The sequence below is a fragment of the Diaporthe batatas genome (genome assembly GCF_019321695.1).
Source record: "Diaporthe batatas strain CRI 302-4 chromosome Unknown Contig00003, whole genome shotgun sequence".
Taxonomy (NCBI): Eukaryota; Fungi; Ascomycota; class Sordariomycetes; order Diaporthales; family Diaporthaceae; genus Diaporthe; species Diaporthe batatas.
This window is the reverse complement of record NW_025408550.1, coordinates 4,697,426-4,721,359: the sequence shown is the minus strand read 5'-3', so window position 1 is coordinate 4,721,359 and position 23,934 is coordinate 4,697,426. Positions and strand designations below refer to the sequence as shown.

Below are 23,934 nucleotides of genomic sequence, written 5' to 3'. Positions count from 1 at the left end.
GCCGGGATTGCGGCATCGGCATTGTGCCTATCACAAGTCTGGTCCGAACGGCTTTTCTCTTTTGTTCGCGGGCCGCTGACCCTTTTCCAGCAAGCCCCCCCCCCCTTTTCACCAGAAGCAATGTTGCCCAACACATAACCACACTTGAACAGACTCGATTGGGGCATGGCAGCGACCCCAGTTGGAGATGCACTCTTTCCAACATGGCGCCCTTTTGCGCCAGCAACTGCGCCTTCTCAGGCCCAGCAGCCGGGCGCGGCAACCGCAGCGAAGATGGAAGCACAGCAAACCCGAAGTAGACGCGACAGAGAAGGAGATACCAATCCCCAACACGGTGCCTACGGCAGACATCCCCTTCTGGCTGAGGCTCGGGCCCTTGACCCGCACCGTGCAGGCGTATGGTCGAGCACAGAGGAAGCGCCCTTGGGTCACTCAGATCTGCACGTCCCTGACCATCTACTTCTTTGCCGACCTCTCGGCACAGCGCATCAACGGCAACGAATACGATGCCGAGAGGACCGGCCGGTCGCTGGTCATCGGCGGCATCTCCTCCATCCCCAGCTTTGAATGGTGCGCCTCCCTGCCCGTGCCCCTGCCCGTGCCCGTGCCCCTTCTCCTCCCCCTTGCCATTGTATATAATGCAGCCCCCGAGCAGTCCAGCTGACCCTGCGTGTGCGCAAAGGTTCATGTGGCTGTCGAGGAACTTCAACTACTCCTCGCGGGTCCTCTCCATCCTTACCAAGATCGTCATCAGCCAGTCGATATTCACACCCATCTTCAACACATACTTCTTTGGGATGCAGGCCTTCCTTGCAGGCGACAACCTTGTGGAGATCTGGGAGCGCGTCCAGAAAACAGTCCCGACCTCCATCATCAACTCGGTGAAGCTGTGGCCCATCGTCACCGCTATCAACTTTACATATGTTCCCATAGAATACCGGAGTGTGTTCGCGGGGGTCATTGCCGTCGGCTGGCAGACCTATCTTACATGGCTGAACCGCCGCGCAGAAGAGGAAGAGGCCATCTCCAGGCCCGGGGGGAGAATACCGCCGTCAGGCATGAAGGCGGTGGCCTCTTAGTCCAGACTCGTGCATTTAAGAGAAGGACCATGGAGAAGCAGGCATTAGACTAGATGGCGTTTGGGTTTTGCGTGGATCAAGTAGACAAGTTCAAATGCCCAAGATACCGGCATCCAAGAAATCTGTCGACCAACTTGCACTGTGCATTGACTCGTGCCCGCGCCATGTCGTACGGTGTTGCAGCCCAGATCGCACGGTAAGCAAACCACATGTCAGGCGAGGCGCGTGCTGCCTCTTCAAATCCCCGACTGCGGCAGCCTCCTTGCCAGCTCAACGTCATCCCTCCTTCCTACTTCAGTCCTCGCTCCCTCGACGCCAGCGAGCCATTGAGCCCTGGCACCGCCCGGCGCCACTCCTTCAACCATGGCTCGACTGACACCCGGTGGTCTGCGCACCCCCTTGACGGCCATGCGCCTCTCCAGGCCAGCTCCCCGACCTCGATTTGCATTTGCGCTACACCAGGCCGCACTCCGCTCTGCGTCAACCTCCCCCTCGTCCTCGACCGCTTCCTCTTCGAGCTCCCAGCAGCAGCGCGAGGGCCCCAAAGAGCCACCCAGGCGCTCTGCCATCGGTTTTGGCACAGTCGCCCTGTCCACCTCGCTCCTGGCCTCCGCCTACCTCCTCTACCTTTACGCGACCGACACGCGCGCCTCGTACCAACAATGGCTCGTCCCACCCCTCCTGCGACTCGTCTACCCCGACGCCGAGGAAGCACACCACGTCGGCACCAAAGCCCTGAAGCTCCTCTACGAGCTGGGCCTGCACCCGCGCGAGCGGCCCACCCGGGCCCCGGGTATCGTCCCCGAGCCCAGCGACCTCGCCACCCAGGTCTTTGGCGTCAACCTCGCGAACCCGATCGGCATCTCCGCAGGCCTGGACAAGGACGCCGACATCCCCGACATCCTGTTCGAGCTCGGCGCTGGCGTCGTCGAGGTCGGCGGCTGCACCCCAAAGCCGCAGGAGGGGAACCCCAAGCCCCGCGTGTGGAGGGTGCCCACCGTCGAGGGCATGGTCAATCGCTATGGCCTGAACAGCCGCGGCGCCGATGCTATGGCCGCGAGGCTGCGAGACCGTGTGCGCAAGTTTGCCAGGTCCCTGGGCCTGACCGAGCGGCAGGTCCTCGACGGGGAGGGCACAGACGTCCCCCCGGGCGGCTTGCTCCCCGGGCGGCTCCTCTGCGTGCAGGTCGCGAAGCAGAAGGACACGGACGAGCGCGACGTTGACGCCGTGGCGAGGGACTATGTCTACTGTGTGAACCGGGTGGCCCCCTACGCGGATATCCTGGTCGTCAATGTTTCCAGCCCCAACACCCCCGGGCTAAGGGACCTGCAGGCTGCGGAGCCCCTGGGGAGGATACTGAGCGCCGTCGTCCAGGAGGCAAGGAAGACGAACCGTAAGACAAAGCCCAAGGTCATGGTCAAGGTCTCCCCAGACGAGGACGAGAGCGCGCAAATGGCCGGCATTGTGCAGGCTGTGTACATGAGCGACGTGGACGGCGTGATTGTGGGAAACACCACCAAGCGGAGGTCTGGTCTTGTCCCAGAGGGCGTCAGGCTCAACTCCAGGGAGCAACAGGCGCTCACCGAGACTGGCGGGTTCTCCGGCCCGTCCATGTTTGAGCGCACGCTGGACCTGGTCGGAAGGTATCGTAAGATGCTGGATGCGCAGTCACTAAAGGCCGATGAGGAGCAGGACGGTTCTACGGCCGCCCAGGCCCTTGAGAGCACTGTGTCTAGCAAAGCACAGGACTCGAAACAGGCTCCGCGGAAGGTCATCTTTGCCACCGGCGGCATCAAGAACGGCGAGCAGGCACTCAGGGTCTTGAACGCGGGTGCCAGCGTGGCTATGATTTACACCAGCATGGTCTACGGCGGGGCTGGTACGGTGACGCGGATCAAGGGAGAGATGAGGTCGTCTTTAACCGAAGGAAAGGCTTGAACGGGTCCCTGCAATACTTTGGGAAGCGGTGAATAGACAAAATGACGTTCTCAGAGGTATATACACAGCGTTTGAGTTAGATATCCAACTTCAAACTGAATCTTGTGATACAGCAGTTTGTATATAACCTTGACAAGACCGTGTTGATTCCAGTCGGGTGTCATATGGTACGAGGTGTCTGTATGTGACCATTTTCCTATGTAGCTAGGTAAGTAGTGAGCCGCTATGTTGTGTCGTTATGCAGTGTTTTATAAAGATATGAAGATATTTACAGAGTGGTGGTTGAATATAAGAGTGCATACCAATTCGCTATTGTACTGTGACCCTCTTAATCAAGGGACGATGGCTTTGTGGTGCGCCCCTAGTTACAATTGTAGTAGGGTCAATCACATTGCATATTTTCTTCTCATGAGATGTGGTAGGTTGGGTGTCTGCAGTTGTCAGTGGATACGTTTGGACTATGGAAGAATTGGAGCAAAGAGATCTCTGGAAAAGTTGGTCGGTGTGAAAGCAACTTATACTTTGGTTTGGATAATGAGATTTTTTCTTTGAGAAAATATTTAGCTACTGAGAGACCTCAAGGAAACATCTGAGAAATCTCGAGTTACCCGGTGCCCACGCAGCCACTTACGTTTTATACGGCCCAAAGCCTATGCGCGAAAGAAAAAAGCGCATATATACTTCTTCGGACGTTGCGTACTTTCAATTAAGACGAACTGCTTGTGGGTAACATGTGTGCGATTTCTTTTTGTTGTTCCACACAGCATCGTTGTGGCTGGTTCAAATGTTCTTGACGAACGGGCTGTGTTCAAGTAACGTTGCAAGATTTACAGCAACTTTTCCAACCTGCTTCGTAAACCAGTCTTCTCAGGGTCGCCGGCCTTCAGATCAGCGCTCCCGCTTCCATCTCCAGGGCTGGAGCTCTGCGCGTTGATGTACTCGGCCTGAGCCGCGTATATCTCATCAGGCCTGACAGCCCTGTCTATAAATGTCTCCTTTGCAGGTAATAGCAGAGATAGTCCGGTATAAACAATCGCAGTCCCCACGAACCCGATCATCCAGCCAATCTGGTATGGGTGAACGCCCAGGCCTACGTTGATGGCAGGATTGATGCCGTTGATGAATCCAGGAAGACTTGGCGCGACACCAACGAGAAAAGCCACAATGGCTCTCCAGTTGACCCCGCCCTTGTACCGATATATGCTATGCGGGTCATACAACGCCACAGTATCGTACCTTCGCCTGTGCACGACCCAGAAATCAAAGAGCATGATTGCCGCGATTGGGCCCAGGAAGATGGCGTATGCGGACATGAAATTGAGGAAAGAGCCCGCCGACGCCAGGATCTTCCACGGCACCAGAGCCCAGCAGAGGACCGCGCAGAGGAGCTGCCCCCGGCGGAGGTTCACAAAGCGCGGGAAGAGGGCCATGAAGTCGTTCGCGGCCGAGAGTGAGTTGGCCGAGATGTTGACGCCGAGGGCCGCGAGGGCGAACGAGGCTGCGGCGAAGAAGCGAGCTGGCCTGTTGCTCCAGTGCGAGATGAGGGCGACTGGGTCCCACTCTATCACGCCGTAGTGGACGCCGCCGGCCGAGGCGGAGGCGATACCCACAAAGGCGATGAAGGTGAAGAAGGCCGGTAGGAGGGGCACATACATGCACTGCCACCTCACGGAGACGCGGCTATACCTCGAGAAATCAGCCTGGTTCACAGACAGTGTCGCATAGTTCCCGATGACCGAGTTCATGGAGGCCAGGAAAGCCCAGCTGTAGCTGGACCCTGACACCGTTGCCCGCTGGTCGAAAATGTCTGACCCGCGGGTGCTGACGAGGGCCCAGATCAGGATCGCGATCCAGGCAATGGGCACGATAATTGACTTGGCCATGAAGAGCCACCGGAGCTGATTTGGGTGCATGAGCAGAAAGGGGATTTCTGAGGGCAGCGTTAGTCCTGCTACGGGTCCTGAAGCGTCGTATTCCAGAGCATTCCAAAACACGAAAGACGGGGGTCCGTAACATGGGAAGTGAAAACTGATGCTTACGGGCGAACCAGAAAATCGCAAAGCAGCCGAGCGTGGCATCGTCAATCCCCTGCCATGGCGGTATGTTCGATGGGAGGGTCAGGAAGGAGGGCCAGATTGCCCCGATCATGCAACGGACCGTGAAAGCCCCGTTCATGGTCTGGATAGCGAACCAGAAAGTTGCCAGGATAGCCCGCGAGACGATGGCGACGTAGGATCCCCAGAAGCCCCAAGCCGCACGGGCAATGACAGGGAAGGGTGTGTGGTGGATGACTCCGGTGGCTCCGTTGAAGGCAATCTGAGATGGGATCTGTGAGTCTTACCGCGGTCGAGTCATGGAAAGGGGGGGGCAGAAGCCATGGGCCGCGGGCGACTTACGACGATGGAGATGATGAAGAAGCTGAGAGCCACGACGGCGATGCTCTCACGCCATGTCAGCCCAACTGCAATCACGCTGGCCCCGAACTGCCATGTCGCTGCGTTGAAGGCATCTGAGATCCAGTACGCAATGAAGCTTGTCACGCCCCATTTCCTTTCGTGTGGTGGTACCGGGTCGAGGTCCTTGTTTGTCCTATTTGCATAATAAGCACACGTACCGGTGGCATTTGCTACGAGCGGCTTGAAATCCGCATTGACTGACCATCTGGCGTTGCCTTCTGCGAACGATGACTTGGGCTGCTCGACATGAAGTCTGGGCTTCTCCAGCCGAGGAAGTCGTATTTTGGAGATGGCCATTGTCCGTGCCACGCGTGCGAGTCGTACCTGTGTAAAAGTGAAGCACGGGCAGACGTCACTCGAGAGCCAAAACCTGCCCCCGGCACACTGCAACGCAGAGAATGAAACCAGAAGAGAATCAGTGAATGTATTTCAAAACACACGGTCAACTCTCGTCGCGCATGCCTATCTTCTGCGCCACTGCGAGCCGGCAGTACGGCTTATCGTTGGACAAGGGGACGGTATTGGCCCAGAGATATGTAGCCGTGAGCTGAGCTATACCAGGGTAGCTTCGGCGGGTCTTGGCAGACCTGCATGGTCAGATTGATAACGGTAGTGAGTGCCGGCTGTCGGTCTAGTGTAGATTGAAAAAAGTTGGACAGAGTTGGAGCTACTGTAGGACATGAGTGAGGTCCTGAGGCTTCAATACTGAGAAAAAAACCAACTAGATCAAGATGTGTTGGCTAGTCTCCTCTAAAGTGTGCTTGTTTGATCACCAGACCCCAGCGTTGCGCGAATACGTAGGTACTTGTGTCACATCGTTGCTTGATCTACTAAGTAGTTGGATAATAACCTTGGAATAGATGCGCCCCAATAACCAATTGGTCCCGGGAGACTTTGAAGGTGCCGAATGGAACGACTCAAATGTTGTGTTGATCCTGGTGCCAATTGTATTGTATGTGCGGACGGACATGTGCCCAGGTGAGCATACATGCGTCTTCGAATTCTAAATACAGTTGGGCTTCACAGCAATTCTCCCAGTGCTCGCAGGCCGTTCTCCAAAACATCGGGATCGCCCAGCCTGAACCGCAGGTAGCCTTTGAAGTCGCCACCCTCGTCCTCGCCGAAGCAGCGGTCCCCTGGGACAACACACACGCTCTTCTCCGCGGCCAGCCTTCTCGACAGCTGCACGTCGTCCACGGGCTGGCCGTCGCTCGCATCGAGAACCTGTAAGAACACCGTACCAGCACCCTGCGGCTTGATCCAGCGGCACCGGTCCCGATGTGTCCTCACGAAATCCTCCACCTTGGCGATGCTCTCCGCACAGCTAGCGAGGTTCCGGGACATGAGCTTCGGGAGGACCTCGGGGCTCAGGGCGTGGAGCGCGATGCCGTCATCGATCTGAGACACCGAGAGCGTGGTGTAGTCTCGCAGGTTGACGATCCGCTGCATCAGATCCAAGTCTTGGGACACAGCCCAGCCGATTCTGATGCCGGGAAGGCCATGAGACTTTGAAAGAGAGCCGGTGGAAACACTCTTGGCGTAGGGGAGGGAGACCACGGGAGGCGGAGGGACGGTAGGTGCGTGGAAAAGGGGGCTGAACACCTCATCGGAGAAGACAGTGATGTTGGCATCTCGGGCTACATCAATAATCCTTGCCAAGAATTCCTTGGAAAGGGTGTACCCGGTGGGGTTGTTGGGGTTGCTTTCTTCTGTTAGCATAAATGGCCCATCACTCTTTCGGCATGTTTACAAACTTGATGATGATTGCCGTGGTGTTGGGCTTAATCATCCGTCGTAGTGCTTCAGGATCAGGAGCCCACTCGTCTTCGGCTTTCATAGTCCAGAGTTCCACATCGACGCCCTGATGCCTCGGCAGGAGGTACAGCTGTCCGTATGTAGGAAACTGGCAGATGATGTGATCACCGGGACCACAGATCGAGGCAAGGACGAGGTAGTTTGCCATGATTGAACCCGGGGTGATAACGACGTGGTCTTCTGTCAACTTGACATTGCTGGAGGAATGGAGAGCTGCGATCCGCCTGCGGAGCTCCGCACTGCCCTTGACGTCGCCATATGTGAGCTTTAGATTAGGGTCGACCGGACTTTTCTGGGCTGGATGAAGGTCTTGCAAGTCTTTCAAGGAGAGAGCTGAGGCATATGATCCTGAGACGTTGTGAGCAGAAGAAGCACAGAGGGGAGATCTGTGGCATGTCAACCTTGGAGTTGATATTTAGCGCCGGGCTGCCACAATGGGCGTATTAGTTACTTATTAAAGAGTCCGTGGATCCACACTCGCAGGTCCCGCTTTTGGGTCTACAGTAGAGTGAGCTTACCCCATAGTCTCTCACTATGCAAGGATAATCAGCCAGGCCTCATAACAGTTGCAGAAGTTGCGGGAAGTAACAAACCCCAAGCGTCAATTTTAAATTCGGGAATACTATGCACGGGCATGGTGGCTGCCGAGGGAAGGGGGATAAACAATGAGTGGGACAGTACAGCAGTCGGTAATCCTCACACTCAGACGCAGTGCTGTGTGTGATCTACTTGCAGCTCATGTCGTGGGCCTTTTAATCATACATGTGATGGAATTCCCAAAAGAGGGGTTCCTACTTAAGTAGGTACTCGATACGAAGTCAACCTGCAGACACCGAAGGGCGCGCGTTGTGTTCCCGCTGCGGTCTCGGTCTTAGTCTGGTATACTAATTTCTCACGCGGCTAGAACCGAGCTCCCATGTGATGCCGAGTTTGATCGTACGAGTTCCCCTTGTGCCGCGTTCTATATATGAGATCATCCGCATGGCCCGTGTTTGCAAGCTGTCCTCACCTAGCTTTTCTTACTTAAGTAGAAGCGGCTAGTCAACCGCGATTGTCCTCGTCTAGTGAGTTTGGAGAGTTACCTAAGTACTTAATACTAAGGACATATGTAATTATCCCCCCCCCCCAAATCCTCGGAGGTCTGGAATGACATGATTACCTCATCGGCCACAAATCTTCTAAAAACCCTGTCCTTTTCAGGTGTTTGCCGTCCGCCGCCGCGCTCTTCCGTTGCACATGTGCTTACAACCTTTTCTTGCTCTTTTCCTGTATCGGAGTCAAGAGTTTAGAGCCAAAGTCACCAGAGAGGTCACAATATGGATTGTCCAGCTAGGTTTCCTAATTCTCTAGCCAGGGATTTGGCGCTCCTGCTATACACTCAGTCCCAGATATCACAGCCCGTCCGCTCGTCTTCTGAAGACCAGAGGCGCATTGGCCCTACTCGCCCATTCCCGAAAGATACATCTGTACCGGTTTTATTACCTCTGCCCGATAAGATGATGGGCACCGGTAATCTCGAGAAATCCTTCCTATACTGTTCAATACAGTAAGTACCAGGGTACGCTGGTCTTTGGGTATCAATCGCTTCTATGCTATATCAACGGCTCCTCTGACATGACCAGGGAATCTTGGATGGGAGCCTGCCTGCCTGTCCTGCCGGGCCTCGGCCGCCCCTTTTCTTTTCTTTTCTTTTCCTTTCTTCTTCTTTTGTTTCTCGAGGGGGCGACAAGACGACTCACGCGCCGATGATGCTCCAGGACCTCATCACTTCCCTGAAACCCCCGCAGTAGCCTCTTAATGCCAGGATGTCGCCCGTCTTTTCGGTGTCGCCGAAGCAGTAGGAAAGCACATCCATCTCCTCTGATTCGTAGGTTGGGATGTCCCAGAAGGTCTCGAGGCGCTGGCCGACGGTGGGGATGCTCATGTCCGGGGGCAGCTTGACGGGGAAGAACAGGTGCAGCTCGATCCTGACGATGCGGCCGGTGTGGTAGTCCATGGAGACGGTGAGGTAATATGACGAGTCCAGCAGCACGCCGACGATGTCGTTGTAGACGTCGTCGGAAGGTGGTGGAGCGCCGGTCAGGGCGACCAGCTTGTCGAGCTGGGCCTTGGACAGGGGGCCCTGGCCGAGGAAGTAGAAGGATACAAGCTCCTTGGGGTAGTCGAAGTGCGTGACGACCAGCTGGTTGAGGTCAGCATCGCGGAACTTTTGCCTGTTGGCCTTGATGGCGTCGGGCATGCCGGGGGTGGCGAGGATAAAGTCGAGGTCGCGCAGGCCGTTGAGGTACATGAGCATGGCATCGCAGCCCTTGTCGGCGGTGAACTCGGGCTGCTCGATGGAGCCGTCACACTGGGTGCGGATGGCCCTCACGAGGTTGGGGACGGGGTCGTCGGGATGCAGCCAGCCCTGGGCCTCGGCGATCTGCAGGGTGTCGGCGCGGGTGGCTATGAAGAGGCGGAATGAGATTGGGTTGCCGGGGGTGCTGGTGCTGCGTATCTGTATGGCGGCGTCGTCGATGAGGTCGCGGTAGGCGTTGACGACCTCCTGCAGGACGTGCTTGTTGAAGGGGGCGCTCAGCAGTTCGGAGCCCTTCTCCAGGTCGTCGAGGAAGCGGGCCTCGACAAAGGGCTCTCGCTCCGAGGTTGTGGACATGTTTGAAGCCTGGCGGCGGGCGGGGAGAGGAAAGCAGCCTGGAGGGAGGTGTGACGAGAGCAGGCCCGGGTGAGCTGGTGGGGAGCTGGTGGGCAGGTAGCCCTACAAGATGCGGCAGTCGAGGTGTGGTGTCGAGAGGGTGGTGGGTGGTGGGTGGACGAGTGCTCGCAGCAGCAGCAAGCAGCGTTGGATCGTTGCGATGCGAGGCACACACACGCTCACACTCACTCAGTCACACACACACACACACACACACACACACGCAACAGACAGACTGACAGGCACGCACCACCACACACCGGTCCCGGCTGTTTGACGTCGACGAGGGAGGAGGCGGTTGATCGCTTGACCCGGCTGGGCTGGGTTGGGTTGGACGACTGACGGCTGACGGCTGGCGGCTGACGGCTGGGGATGCAGGAGGCTTCTTTCTGCTGGCCCTGGCTGGCCCGGCGGCGCAAAGGTGACGGGCAGATTCTTATTTGTTCAGTCTGGCGGCCGGGGCAGCGAGATGCCCATCACCGCCATAGACGAGCCAGAAACGGGGGCCCACGGCGGGGGGCCAAAGGGCGGTCGTTGCTGGTTTTGGACACTGCCCCGCCGACAGAAATTCAAAGGGGACGGCGTCCGCGAGTAATTGCCAACACCCCACCGATAGAGTTCAGGACCAGTCACGTCCACCACCGACGGCCCAGCGGTGGCCCAGCAGTGGCCCAGCAGTGGCCCAGCGGTGGCCCAGCGGTGGCCCCAGCATGAGGTGTCGGAAAGCATCCGCCTCATGCCGCGACCGCGCCCTGGTGTCATGTCGTCTCCCGGGTCCACAGTCGCCCGTTGCACATTCCATTCCGCCCAGGCCCCACCCTGCCCTCCAAAATCACCAGCCGATGTTGCATTCCCGCTGGCGGCGCGTGGAGCCTATTTTTCTCTGCCACACCCCTCCCCCCACAACACCCCCCACACACTCCCCAGCTCAGGGGTTCGGCCACAGAACTGTCAGCCCAGGGCTCGCTTCGGCACTGGGGGCCTGCAGGCGCCATGCAGTGCCGAATCCACACAACCAACCACCAGGCAGGGACAGCCACCAAGGCTGCAAGGATCCCGACCTGCTGGGACACTTGCAGACCTATCTGCACTGTACTGTACTCTACTGTGGTATGTACCTTACTATACATACACAGAGTACATGTATACAGAAATCTGGAGGACAAGGGAAAAGAAGAGATATAAAGAGAGACAGAGACAGACAGAGACAGACAGAGACAGACAGACAGACAGACAGACAAGGTTCCCCCTCCCCATCAACGGCGGACACTTCCGTGCGGAGAGGACTACCTGCACACTACACTAGGGCAAAGAACCGTTGGGCGATCTGGACGATCTGGGCTGCCCATCTTCAGGGGCGACCCCATTGCCCAAGGGAGCTTCCGAGAAACCGAGAAAAGCCACCGCCACCAGTTCGACTCCCCTTCAGCCGCACAACCGCGCCAGCCTTGACAGCCCTTGGGTGGCCCAACCTCAAACACAAGAACAAGCAAGTACATATGTAGTAGTCCGACGCGGGACGGCACGGGGCTCGGCTCGGCCGTGGGGATGCAACCAGCGCTGCCATGTTGGTCCATGTGGATTGGATGTTGGTTGCGCGAACCACACCTGTGTGCTGTACGGACTCCGTACCGTCAGCCACCTCACAGTGTCAGAGTGTCCACCATGCTACCCTACATTGCACTGCACCACACCTTGTTGATATAAACCAACTGTCCTTCTATAATGCACGTGTTGGTTATTAATTGTGGGAAGGGGATGACATGCCGTGTATTTGTGGATGGCTTTGACTGTATACCTGGGTACTTTAGCCATCCCTGCTTGTGAGTGTGTATATGTGGGTAACTGGGGGCCCTACTGGCTGCCTACCTGCTTAGTCATCTAGTATAGCCTATTCACCTATACCCTTTAAAACTTAAACCTTCCCCTTACAATCCCTTTAAACTTTTCCCTTTATATAAATAGTAATACTATCTTAATTTAAATTAATATATTAAAGATAGTTATTTTTTTTATTTTTTTATAATATTATTTATATAATATTATATTAAATAAGCTATTATCCACTTATTTAATAATTATATCTACTTACTTAATTCCTACTAACTACTTATTTAATATTAATTTTTTTAAGTAACTCTTTTATATTTATAAGTACCTTTTAAGTTAGTATTAAGAGACCTTATAGTATAATTTCCTTCTTTAATTTTTAATACTTTTAATATAAACCCCTTTTAGTATACCTTCTAGTATACCTTCTAGCACCCCTTCTAACGCCCCTTTACCTTTACCTTTTAGGCTGTATGTATTTAGGTACTAACTAAGTATTTAGATACTAACTAAATATTAGAAGGCTAGAAGTTAAAAAGGTAAAGGTGAAGACTATACTCTTTCTAGCCTTTTAGTACCCTTTCTAGCCCTTTAATACTCTAAATTTCTAATCTTTTAGCGTTTAGTTGGTATTTAAATGCTTAGTTAGTACCTAAATGTATATAGTTTAGAAGGTAAAGGTAAAGGTGAAGGTAAAGGTAAAGGGGCACTAGAAGGGGTGCTAGAAGGGGTGCTAGAAGGGGTGCTAAAAGGGGTGCTAGAAGGGGTGTTAGAAGGGGTGCTAGAAGGGGTTTATATTAAAAGTATTAAAAATTTAAAGAATTCTAGTTAGGTATATAGTTTTATATAGGCCCTATATATAAATTCTTATATTAAGTAAGTAGTTAAAAAAAACTAGGTGAGTAGATATAATTACTAAATAAGTGGATATTAGTTTATATTAAATATATAAATTAATTTAATTTTTTTTAAAAAATAAATAATATTTAATTATTAATAAAAAATTAAATTATTTAATTAAAAGATAATAATAATTATTTTAATATAATTAAATATTTAATAATATATATTTTTATTTTTATTTTATATTTAAAATATAAAATATAAATTATAAATTATTTATATTTTTAAATTTTATTATTAAATTAAAATAAATAATTAAAGTTTTAAAAAATAAAATATAATATATTTTTAAAAATTAATTTAATTAAATTTATTATATAAAACTTTTATAATAATTTTATAATTATTTATAATATTATTTATTATTAAAAATATTTTTATATTAATATATTAAATTATATTTTTTATTTAAATTAATATTATTAATTTATTAAAAGTTAAAACTATTATAAATTATAAGTTATTTAGTTTTAATATTATTAAATATTATATATAATATTATTATATAATTTAAGCTTTTAAGTTAATTAAAATAAATAATAATAAAATTATTATTTCTTTAAAGTTTTAATTTTATTTAAATAAATATTTATTAAATAAAACTATTTAAAAATAATTATTTAATTAAATTAAAAGATAATTAAATAAAGTAATTATACTTTATTATTTAAATTTATAATTTTAATAACTTTATAAATAAAAAATAATTATTAATAATTAAATTTATAATTATATAAAATAAATCTTTATTTTAAAAAGTTATTAATATTTAAAATAATTAATATAATTTTAAAAAGTTAAGAAATTATAAGTTTAATTTAAAGAAAATTAAAATTTATAAGAATTTTAAATTTAAGTTTAAAATTTTTTAAATTTAATTTTTTAAAAATATTAAAAGAATTTAAAAGTTTTTAAATAAAATTAAATAAAATTATAATAATATAATATAATTAAATAAAAATTAATTATAAAATTATAATTATAAGTTTTTAATTTTATATTTAAAAGAATATTTAAAATATATATAATATTTTAATATAATAATAATTATTTATTAATATAAGTTTTATATTTTATATTTTAAATTAATTTTATTTAATTTAAAATATTTAAATAATATAAATTTAAATATTAATTATTAAAATAATATATATAAAATAAAGGTAATTATAATTAATAAATAATTTAAATTATATAATTTTAATAAAAGTAAAATTTATATTTATTAAAATAAAAGAATTTATAAATATTTTTTAAAAGTTTTAAAGTTATATATTAATTTATATATATAATATTTTATTTTTTATTATTTTATTTTTAAATTATTTAAAATATAAAAATAAATTTATTATAAATTATATATATTTTTATTTAAAATTTAAATTAATAAATAATATTAATTTTAAAAGTTTTTAATTTAATTTTAATAAAATTATAATTATAAAATATATATATTTAAATATTTTATTTTATAAATTATTTATATTTTTAATTTTATTATTAAATTAAAAGTAAATAATTAAAGTTTTAAAAAATAAAATATAATATATTTTAAACTCTTTAATATAAAATTAAAAGACTTATAATTATAATTTTAATTAATTTTATTTAATTAGTTTTTATTATAATTTAATTTAATTTTTAATTTAATTTAAACTTTCTTTTAAATTATATAAATATTCTTATTTTATAAATATAAATATTAAATTAAAACCTTTAAATTTAAGTTTAAAATTTTATAAATTTTAATTTTCTTTAAATTAAACTTATAATTTTTAACTTTTAAAATATATTAACTATTTTAAATATTAATAATTCTTTTAAAATAAAAGTTTATTTTTATATAATTATAAATTTAATTATTAATAATTATTTTTTATTTATAAATTATTAAAATTATAAACTTAAATATTATATATAATAATAAAGTATAATTACTTTATTTAATTATTTTTAATTTAATAAATTATATAATAGGTTAAGTAATTACTTTTAAATAGTTTAATTTATAATATAATAAAGCTAATAAATAGATATTTACTTAAATAAAGTTAAAACTTTAATTAAAAGAATAATAGCTTTATTTTTACTTATTTTAACTAACTTATTTAAGTTATATAATAAATTTAATACTTATATATAATATTTATTAATATTAAATTAAATAGTTTATAATTATAATAGTTTTAATTTTTAATAAATTAATTTATATTAAAGTTAATAATATTAACTTAAATTAATTAAATATAATTTAATATATTAATATAAAAAGTATTTTTAATAATAAATAATATTATAAATAATTATAAAATTATTATAAAAGTTTTATATAATAAACTTAATTAAATTAATTTTTAAAAGATATATTATATTTTATTTTTAAAACTTTAATTATTTATTTTTAACTTAATAATAAAATTAAAAATATAAATAATTATTAATTTATATATTTTTAAAAATTAATTTAATTAAATTTATTATATAAAACTTTATATAATAACTTTATAATTATTTATAATATTATTTATTATTAAAAATACTTTTATATTAATATATAAGTTATATTAATTAAAATTAATATTATTAATTTTAATATAAATTAATTTATTAAAGATTAAAGTTATTATAAATTATAAATTAATTTAATATTAATAAATATTATATATAAGTATTAACTTTATTATATAATTTAAATAAATTAATTAAAATAAATAAAAATAAAGTTATTATTTTTTAATTAAAGTTTTAATTTTACTTTATAAATAAATATTTATTTATTAACTTTATTATATTATAAATAAAACTATTTAAAAATAATTATTTAATTTATTATATAAATTAAAAATAATTAAATAAAATAATTATACTTATTATTTAAGTTTATAATTTTAATAACTTTATTATAAATAAAAAATAATTATTAATAATTAAACTTATAATTATATAAAAGTAAATTTTATTTTAAAAAGTTATTAATATTTAAAATAATTAATATATTTTTAAAAAAATTAAAAATTATAAACTTAAAAAAATTAAAATCTATAAAATTTTAAATTTAAACTTAAAAGTTTTTAATTTATATTTATATTTATAAAAATAAAAATATTTATATAGTTTAAAAGAAAATTTAAATTAAATTAAAAATTAAATTAAATTATAATAAAAATTAATTAAATAAAATTAATTAAAAATTATAATTATAAATTTTAATTTTATATTAAAAGAATATTTTATTTTATATAATATAATTTAATTATAAAATTTATATTTAAAATAAATTTAATTTAAAATTAAATAAAAGTTTTAATATAAAGCTTTTATTAAATTTAAAATATATTATTATTTATTAAATATTATATATATATATATAAATAATTAAAGACTTTATTAATTATTTATTATTTAATTATTTAATATAATTTAATTATTTATACTTTTAAAATTTAAACTTTCTTTTATAATTTAAACCTTTCTTTTTATAAAAGTAATATTATTTTAATTTAAATTAATATATTAAAAATAATTATTTTATTTTTATTTTTCTTTTATAATAAATATATATTTTATAATAATTATTAAAATTTAAATTTTATTTAAAATATAATATTAATTTAAATAATAATTAATATATATAATTTAAATAAATTATTTTATTTTTTAGTTTTATTATTAAATTAAAATAAATAATTAAAGTTTTAAAAATAAAATATAATATATTTTTAAAATTAATTTAATTAAATTTATTATATAAAACTTTTATAATAATTTTCTAATTATTTATAATATTATTTATTATTAAAAATATTTTTATATTAAGTTATTAAATTATATTTATTTAAATTAATATTATTAATTTATTAAAATTAAAGTTATTATAAATTATAAATTATTTAATTTTAATATTATTAAATATTATATATAATATTATTATATAATTTAAATATAAATATAAATTAATTAAAATAAATAAAAATAAAAGTTATTATTTTTTAAAAGTTTTAACTTTACTTAAATAAATATTTATTTAATAAACTTAAAAATAAATAAAATTATTTAAAATAATTATTTAATTTATTATATTATTAAATTAAAAATAACCTTTAAATAAAATAATTATACTTTATTATTTAAGTTTATAATTCTAATAATTTTATAAAAACTATTAATAATTAAATTTATAATTATATAAAATAAACTTTTATTTTTAAAAAGTTATTAATATTTAAAATAATTAATATATTTTTAAAAATTTAAAAATTATAAATTTAATTTAAAAATATTAAAATTTATAAAATTTTAAATTTAAACTTAAAAGCTTTTAAATTTAACTTTAAAAAAATATTAAAAATTTTAAAAACAACTTAAATAAAATTAAAAATTAAATAAAATTATAATATAATAAAATAATTAAATAAAACTTAATTAAAATTTTATAATTATAAATTTTTAACTTTATATTTAAAAGAAATATATAATTTAAATAATATTTATAATAATTAAATTTATAATTAAATTATATATTTATTTTAATAATAAGTTTTTTTTTTTTAATAAATATAAATTTTATTTTTATTATAATTAATAAATTATAATAAAAATTTATATAAATTTTATTTTAAATTTAAAAATATAAAGTTTAATTTTTAAAATAAAATAATTAATATTTTTTAAAAATTTTTAAATAATATTAAAGTTAAATAAAATTATAATAATATAATATAATTAAATAAAAATTAATTATAATATTATAATTATAAGCTTTTTAATTTTATATTAAAAAATATATTAATATATATTATTTAATTTTTTAAATATAAAATTAAAAGATTTATAATTATAATTTTATAATTAATTTTTATTTAATTATATTATATTATTATAATTTTATTTAATTTTTAATTTATTTATTTAAATTTTTTAATATTTTTTTTTTTAAAAAATTAAATTTAAAAAGTTTTAAACTTAAATTTAAAATTTTTATAAATTTTAATTTTCTTTAAATTAAATTTATAATCTTTTAACTTTTTAAAATATTTTAATTATTTTAAATATTAATAACTTTTCTTTAAAATAAAAGTTTATTTTATATAATTATAAATTTAATTATTAATAATTATTTCTTTTATTTATAAATTATTAAAATTATAAATTTAAATAATAAAATATAATTATTTTATATAAATATTTTTAATTTAATAATATAATAAATTAAATAATTATTTTTAAATAGTTTTACTTATAATATAATAGAATTAATAAATAAATATTTATTTAAATTAAAATTTTAAAAATAATAGTTTTTATTTTTATTTATTTTAATTAATTTAAAAGTTTAAATTATATAATAATATTATATATAATACTTAATAATATTAAAACTAACTTATAGTTTATAATAGTTTTAACTTTTAATATATTAACTTAAATTAATATAATTTAATATATTAATATAAAAGTATTTTTAATAGTAAATAATATTATAAATATAAATTATAAAATTATTATAAAAGTTTTATATAATAAATTTAATTAAATTAATTTTTAAAATATATATTATATTTTATTTCTTTAAAACTTTAATTATTTACTTTTAATTTAATAATAAAATTAAAAAATATAAATAGTTTATAATTTATATATTATTTAATTAAATTTATTTTATTATAAATAAAAATTTAATATATAATAATATTAGTTTTAATATTTTAATATTTAAATAAAATAAATAAAATAAAATAAAATTTATTTTTAATAGAAATATATTTATATTAATAAAATTTATATAAATTAGTTTAATTATTTATAAAACTTTTTTATAAAAAGTTAATTAAAATAAATAAAGTAAATTTTAAAGTATAAAATATAATAAAATATTATAAATAAAATTAATAAATATAATTTAAGTTTTTAAAAATATAATTTATTTTTTTTATATTTTTTAAAATTATAAAAAAGATATTTATTAAAGTTTTTATAACTTAAAAATTTTATATATTAATTATAAACTTATTTAATAAAAAAAAGATATATAAAATTTAAATTTAAATATATAAATATTTAATTTAATAATTAAAGTTACTTTTTAAAAATATAATAAAAAATAGAAAATATAACTAGAAGTATTTTAATAAAGAGAACGGAAATTCGCGCACCCTTAATTGGAAGGCACGCACCCTCCCTACTATTTAACCAATTAGAGCATAGGACCTTAAAGTCTTTACAACTTTAACATATAAGGCTTCTTCACAATTAAGGGACCATAAACAGGGCGGGTTGGTTCTTTGGGAACTCGGGTCGTGCCTACCGGCCTTACTTACGGCCCTTCGCTATGCTTCGCGCTTCGGGGCTCGCCCCCTTCACCCCAGCCAGCCCTTCGAGAAGAAGTCATCTTGTATTCTATACTTTTTAGTCAGCAAATGGGTGCGCGCCTTTTGATTGAGGGTGCGCGAATTTCCGTTCTCTTAATAAAAAGGAAAATTTTATTAAGTATAATTTTAGAGAGACTTAAAAGTCCCTTCTTACCACTAATATATAGACCTAATATTTTAAAAAGGTCTATACTAAAAAGCTTAATTCACCTACTTGCTTTATTGGTGATTGTGCGTTTGATGATAACGGTACTTACTATAGTAGGCACTGAACTTAGCTCTAGCGCCGAGCTGTTCGAGCATGACTCAGGTATATCCTTCCTTTTACACTACAGGAACAGCCTCCCACCAGCATAGGGCCTACTAGAACCTGCACGAGCATATGTAATATTGTAGGGGTTGACCCTGGCGCTCTTTTAAGGTATCCATGATGCGGCAAAAAGACCAGCAGTCGATAATCCGGGCAGTATATGACATGTAAGTGCAACTTCTGACATCTTGATCCACCTGGGCAGTGAGATTCTGGCGTACAGCCGAAGCCCAATACTTGATCTTGCAACATCGGCCTAAGAATTGTCTGTATGCACTACTAAAAAAGACCACCTCTATGAATACCTAGTCATGAATCAATCCTTTCCAAGCCTTCAACGTTATGAGTCTCTGTTATGACCCCTCTCACTTCTGTGGTGAGGGTGTTCCAGGTTCGGCTGACAACGAACAACCTCTTGATCTTATGGCTCATTCCAACCACTCCTCAATGATTCCACTAATTTCAGTGCTTCAGTATACATAGAAGGTCGTGGTCTCATTGTTGGAAGCACGAAGCTTGTTGTTCCTTTTCATTAGCATGAACTTGGCCAGCCATGCCAATAGGAAAGTAGCCAAACTGAAGCCCGCACTGGCTCCCATGGCAATGGCGTATCGAGGTCCGTCACTCTTGGGCCACAGGTACGGAGTCCAGATGAAGCTTGCATTCATGATTGTCGTCACGATAGCGATGGACGCGCTCTTCTTCTCCTTGGTCTCTGTAGTAAGAACTTAGCATATGCTTATACAACGTGATTGAGGCTGGCAAGACTGCGAGTATCATCCGAAATCTCGATTGGAAATTAATGTATGATGCCAGGGCGTGAAGCGGGGGAAGATTCGTATCGAAACCTCGGAACAGCTGAGATTGGGGAACTCACGTCCACAGACACTACCACACCAGCCTAGGATGAGACTATTCACTCCATAAGTTCCAATCGTGAAGATAACCATGGCGACATAACGGCCTGCCATGTTCATTGTAGCAGCTGCGGCAACGAAGCCAACTATGGCCACACACTTTGAAACCGTAATGTGCCAGGTGCGCTCGTTATAACGACCGGACGACCAAGACAGCAGGATCGTAATTGCGCCGGCGATCAGGTAAGGTGGGCATGTGAGAACAAGTGTAACTGTTTCACCAAGGCCGAGGGTCTCAACAACCGTAGGGAACTAAATATCAAAGATTTGTCAGAACCAGATATTCCCAAAGTACGGAGCAAGTCGTTTCGTTTTTAATCCCCATACATATAACGTATGTGGCGCCTGCATACAGTGGTAAACGCTCAAGACCAGGGCAGAGCAACTCACAAAGTTTTTGAACCCGTTAGCCGCAAGATGCATGTGGGCCATGCATGCAAAAACCCCTAAGTGGTCAAGTTAGTCCTGCTACGGGCCCTAAAGTGTTGTATTGTAGGACATTCCGAGACATGAAAGACGAGGATCCGTAATAAAAAGGTGAAGAGTGATGCTTACACACTAGAGGATCACGAGCCGCCTGTTTGAGACCGGCCAGAGTGCCCGTCTCACCCTTGTTCTGAACAGTGTCCAATTCCATTCGGTTATATGCTAACTGCCGCTCCTCCTCGGTGAGCCATTTCGTCGTAAGCGGGAAGTCCGGAAGCACGAAATATCCCACAAGAGCACTAGGCACAAAGTCATGTCAGTATGATCACGTCGGGATGCAGAATACCTGTAAACTAACATCACAAAGGTCACAACGCCCTGCAAGATGAATAGCCACTGCCAACCTGCAAGACCCATGGCATTGTCCATGCCATGGAAGACACCAGCGGCGATCAGACCGGCGAAGGCCGTGGCAAGGACGTTGCCGGTGTAGAGAATGGCGATGCGTGTGGCGATCTCCTTCCGGTTATAGAACACAGATAGGATATATACGGCGCCAGGATAGTAAGGGGCCTCGGTGACACCCAGGAAGAAGCGGGTAAGAAGAAGGCCGACAAAATCCTTGGATAGAGCCGTAAGCGCGCTGACCGTCGCCCAAAGCATCATCATGATTCCCTTTATTAGTAGCAAAGTCAGCTCTCCCGCGGCCCAACCGTTAACGATTTTGACTTACCATGTAGCGGCTAGGCCGAGTTCGGTTGATGAACATGTTGGACGGAATCTGACCCAGGATGTAACCAACAAACAGAATGCTCACGCATGTCTGATACTCTGCAAGCAATTGTCAAAACTTGCTCGAAGTATTCCGTAGCGGTACGACAACTTACGGGTACTCGACAGGTTAAGGTCTTCCTCCAAGTCGTTTAGACGAGCCAGAGCGATGGCGTTCCGGTCAAGATAATTGAGCCAGTACATTGCTGAGCGAGTCTGAGTACAATGATTTATGGGTCATCTCGACCGATAGAAGCAGAATCTAACTTACACCACAGCATAGGCATAATCCATCGATCGAGTTTCTTGACCAGAGCGATCTCTTTCGGGTCAGTTTTCTCGTACGCTCCGGAATAATCGACCTTGGCCACGCGAGGGATCGGCTTCTCTGGACCAGCCTCGCTGGCTGTGTGGAAGAGAGCATCATCCTGGTGGACGATGTCAGGCTTCTCGCTGCCCGAATCATTCTTGGTCATGGTTGTGGACATGTCTGCTAGGAGAAGTGGGACAAAATAGAAAGAAAAGCCAGGTCATGTGGGAGCCTGTCGATCGCGACATTTGAGTATAACAGGAATACCCTTCACCTTTATATCATTCCCGCCCAGTCATAGAGCTGCAGAACGCTCTCACTACATGCGGCAGCCTGATACGGGCGGTCGGCCACCAGGATGATGTTCGTGTCATTCATGAATGTATCCCGCCAATCTGGGCATTCTACATCTCGAGCAGGAACCCCTCAGGCCAAGCTCCAGGGGGTCCATTCACCACGATCCGAGCTGAGTCTATTCGACGAGAAGTGGGCCGACCTGTTGGCTCGCCTGTGGTGCCACGGCGCTAGAGGCAAGGGCTGATTTTGGAATCCGGGGGAACTGGAGCTTTCGAGGGGGAGCCTATCCGATTCTCTCCTTTAGCTTCCGGTGTGCCCCTTCAAAAGCCTGGGGAAGAATACCTCAACGCTCTTAGCTGCTGCACACCATAACTGACTAACAAGATAGCCAAACTGGCCACCTAGGTAGGGGCCTGAATTGAGCGTTGCGGTCAGGAATGCCAAGTTGACCGGGAAAACTTAATGTTGTTTACATGAGGCAGCGCGGAGCAGCCCAGATCCGTTGTCAGCTGTGAAGTGACCACCTTAGTAGGTACCTAGGTACCAAGGCAAGCACAATTGACGAAAAGTTCGTCACTACACAGTAGAAGATCGTACTTCGAGCGTCCTCGAGTCCGACTGGCCTTCTTGGAGACTGTTGTGACCAAGCGTCACGAGTCGGGACATTGTTGGAAGGATTTGTGTTCCAAGAGCCAAGGCCCCCTTGGCGACTTGTCGACACCACCACGATCCATCCGACCGCACCCTCATGTACCTCGCCCAGGAGCGCCACCCACCCCATGATACGCGGGTCAATCATACCAAGAGCCGGCAGTGATCACAAGCCTGTGGCGGCCTCGCAAACTTATGACTAAGTCAACGGCCCGGTGTCTTGGGTTGCAACACGGGCGAGAAACTCTCGGAAACATCTAGTTCGAGGCTCAGCCAGATCAGAAGTCCGCTAAAAAAAAAGGCCTCATGCTTCTGGCTTCACTAAAATTGGTTCAATGCTTAGCTTGTCAAGCACGATAAGAACGGGAGATGGAACTTTCTCAAGCCACTAACAGTCTTGTACAATTGCTTGTCCCCCCACCCCCACAATGCAACCGGTCGAAGAACAAGTCTCGGCGAGCGTTGGTCCTGAAGTCGTCGTGGTGCCGTAAAGATCCGCATCACTTACCTAGAGGGCTCACTGCAGAATCCAAGACCTGTAGAGTACCCAACTACGTCGGTGCAGTGATGCTCTCTCAAATGCCAAAAAGAAGCGAAGGTGGGTCAGGAGGTGGGCTGAGTATTAAGCAGCGAATGCAAGTGTACCTAGGTAGGAGAACACTCTTGTCTTTGGATCTTAAAGTCTTGGCGGACAACACTGCGACAAGACCAGCGACTAGTTGGATCCAGCGCCGGCCCAGAGAAACGACCGGGACAACACGGAATGACTATTGGGATTTAGGCACAGCGCGTTTGTTGTTTGGATTTGCTCGGCCGTCTTCGCCACTGTTAGGCTTGTCGAGACCATTCTAGACCCCCGCTCGGGCTCATAGCCCGCTTCATGGTGAGAACACAGACCCTTGTTGCCAATCCACAATTAGGTGCTTGATGTTGGCCGACGGCGCGGTGGAGAGGCTAGCCTATACAAGGAAGCCGCGCCTGAGTTATGCTTGGGGAGAAACCCCGGACGCCAAGGTGTAAACTTTGACCGTATCTGCGAGCGGTGTTTGGATCTCCAATCTCCCAGTTCCTGTCGGAGAACTGACTACCACCGTGCCCCACAACGTCTAAGAGAAAATTCTTATTACTGGTTTCGTTTGTATTCCATCTACATCCGAATACGTGGCGCCTT

The 23,934-nt window shown here is 40.8% G+C and overlaps 5 protein-coding genes across 5 annotated transcripts; 2 read left to right on the top strand and 3 right to left on the bottom strand.

Annotated features, from left to right (window-relative positions):
• The first annotated feature begins 79 nt into the window (after positions 1-79).
• Positions 80-1,200, top strand: KVR01_003924 (uncharacterized protein). Its single transcript, XM_044794514.1, has 2 exons — positions 80-570; positions 683-1,200. Exons 1-2 carry the CDS (start codon positions 188-190, stop codon positions 1,077-1,079), a joined length of 780 nt encoding a protein of 259 aa, XP_044648939.1. The 5' UTR covers positions 80-187; the 3' UTR covers positions 1,080-1,200.
• Positions 1,201-1,340: 140 nt separating this feature from the next.
• On the top strand, positions 1,341-3,314 carry KVR01_002345 (uncharacterized protein). Its single transcript, XM_044788816.1, has one exon. The coding sequence runs from the start codon at positions 1,443-1,445 to the stop codon at positions 3,015-3,017; it is 1,575 nt and encodes a 524-aa protein (XP_044647360.1). The 5' UTR covers positions 1,341-1,442; the 3' UTR covers positions 3,018-3,314.
• A 438-nt stretch (positions 3,315-3,752) lies between these two features.
• KVR01_003344 (uncharacterized protein) lies at positions 3,753-5,961 on the bottom strand. The gene is made up of 4 exons (XM_044784964.1): positions 5,676-5,961; positions 5,414-5,606; positions 5,057-5,333; positions 3,753-4,947 (listed from the first exon to the last, which is right to left on the bottom strand). Exons 1-4 carry the CDS (start codon positions 5,768-5,770, stop codon positions 3,845-3,847), a joined length of 1,668 nt encoding a protein of 555 aa, XP_044648359.1. The 5' UTR covers positions 5,771-5,961; the 3' UTR covers positions 3,753-3,844.
• Positions 5,962-8,302: 2,341 nt separating this feature from the next.
• Positions 8,303-11,700, bottom strand: KVR01_003590 (uncharacterized protein). Its single transcript, XM_044787996.1, has one exon. It carries the CDS (start codon positions 9,939-9,941, stop codon positions 9,024-9,026), a length of 918 nt encoding a protein of 305 aa, XP_044648605.1. The 5' UTR covers positions 9,942-11,700; the 3' UTR covers positions 8,303-9,023.
• Positions 11,701-19,861: 8,161 nt separating this feature from the next.
• On the bottom strand, positions 19,862-21,993 carry KVR01_003018 (uncharacterized protein; the record flags this gene model as incomplete). The annotated part of the gene is made up of 8 exons (XM_044782859.1): positions 19,862-20,106; positions 20,269-20,560; positions 20,699-20,754; positions 20,864-21,033; positions 21,093-21,409; positions 21,468-21,565; positions 21,622-21,711; positions 21,777-21,993. The coding sequence occupies 8 exons, from the start codon at positions 21,991-21,993 to the stop codon at positions 19,862-19,864; spliced, it is 1,485 nt and encodes a 494-aa protein (XP_044648033.1).
• Positions 21,994-23,934: the final 1,941 nt, after the last annotated feature.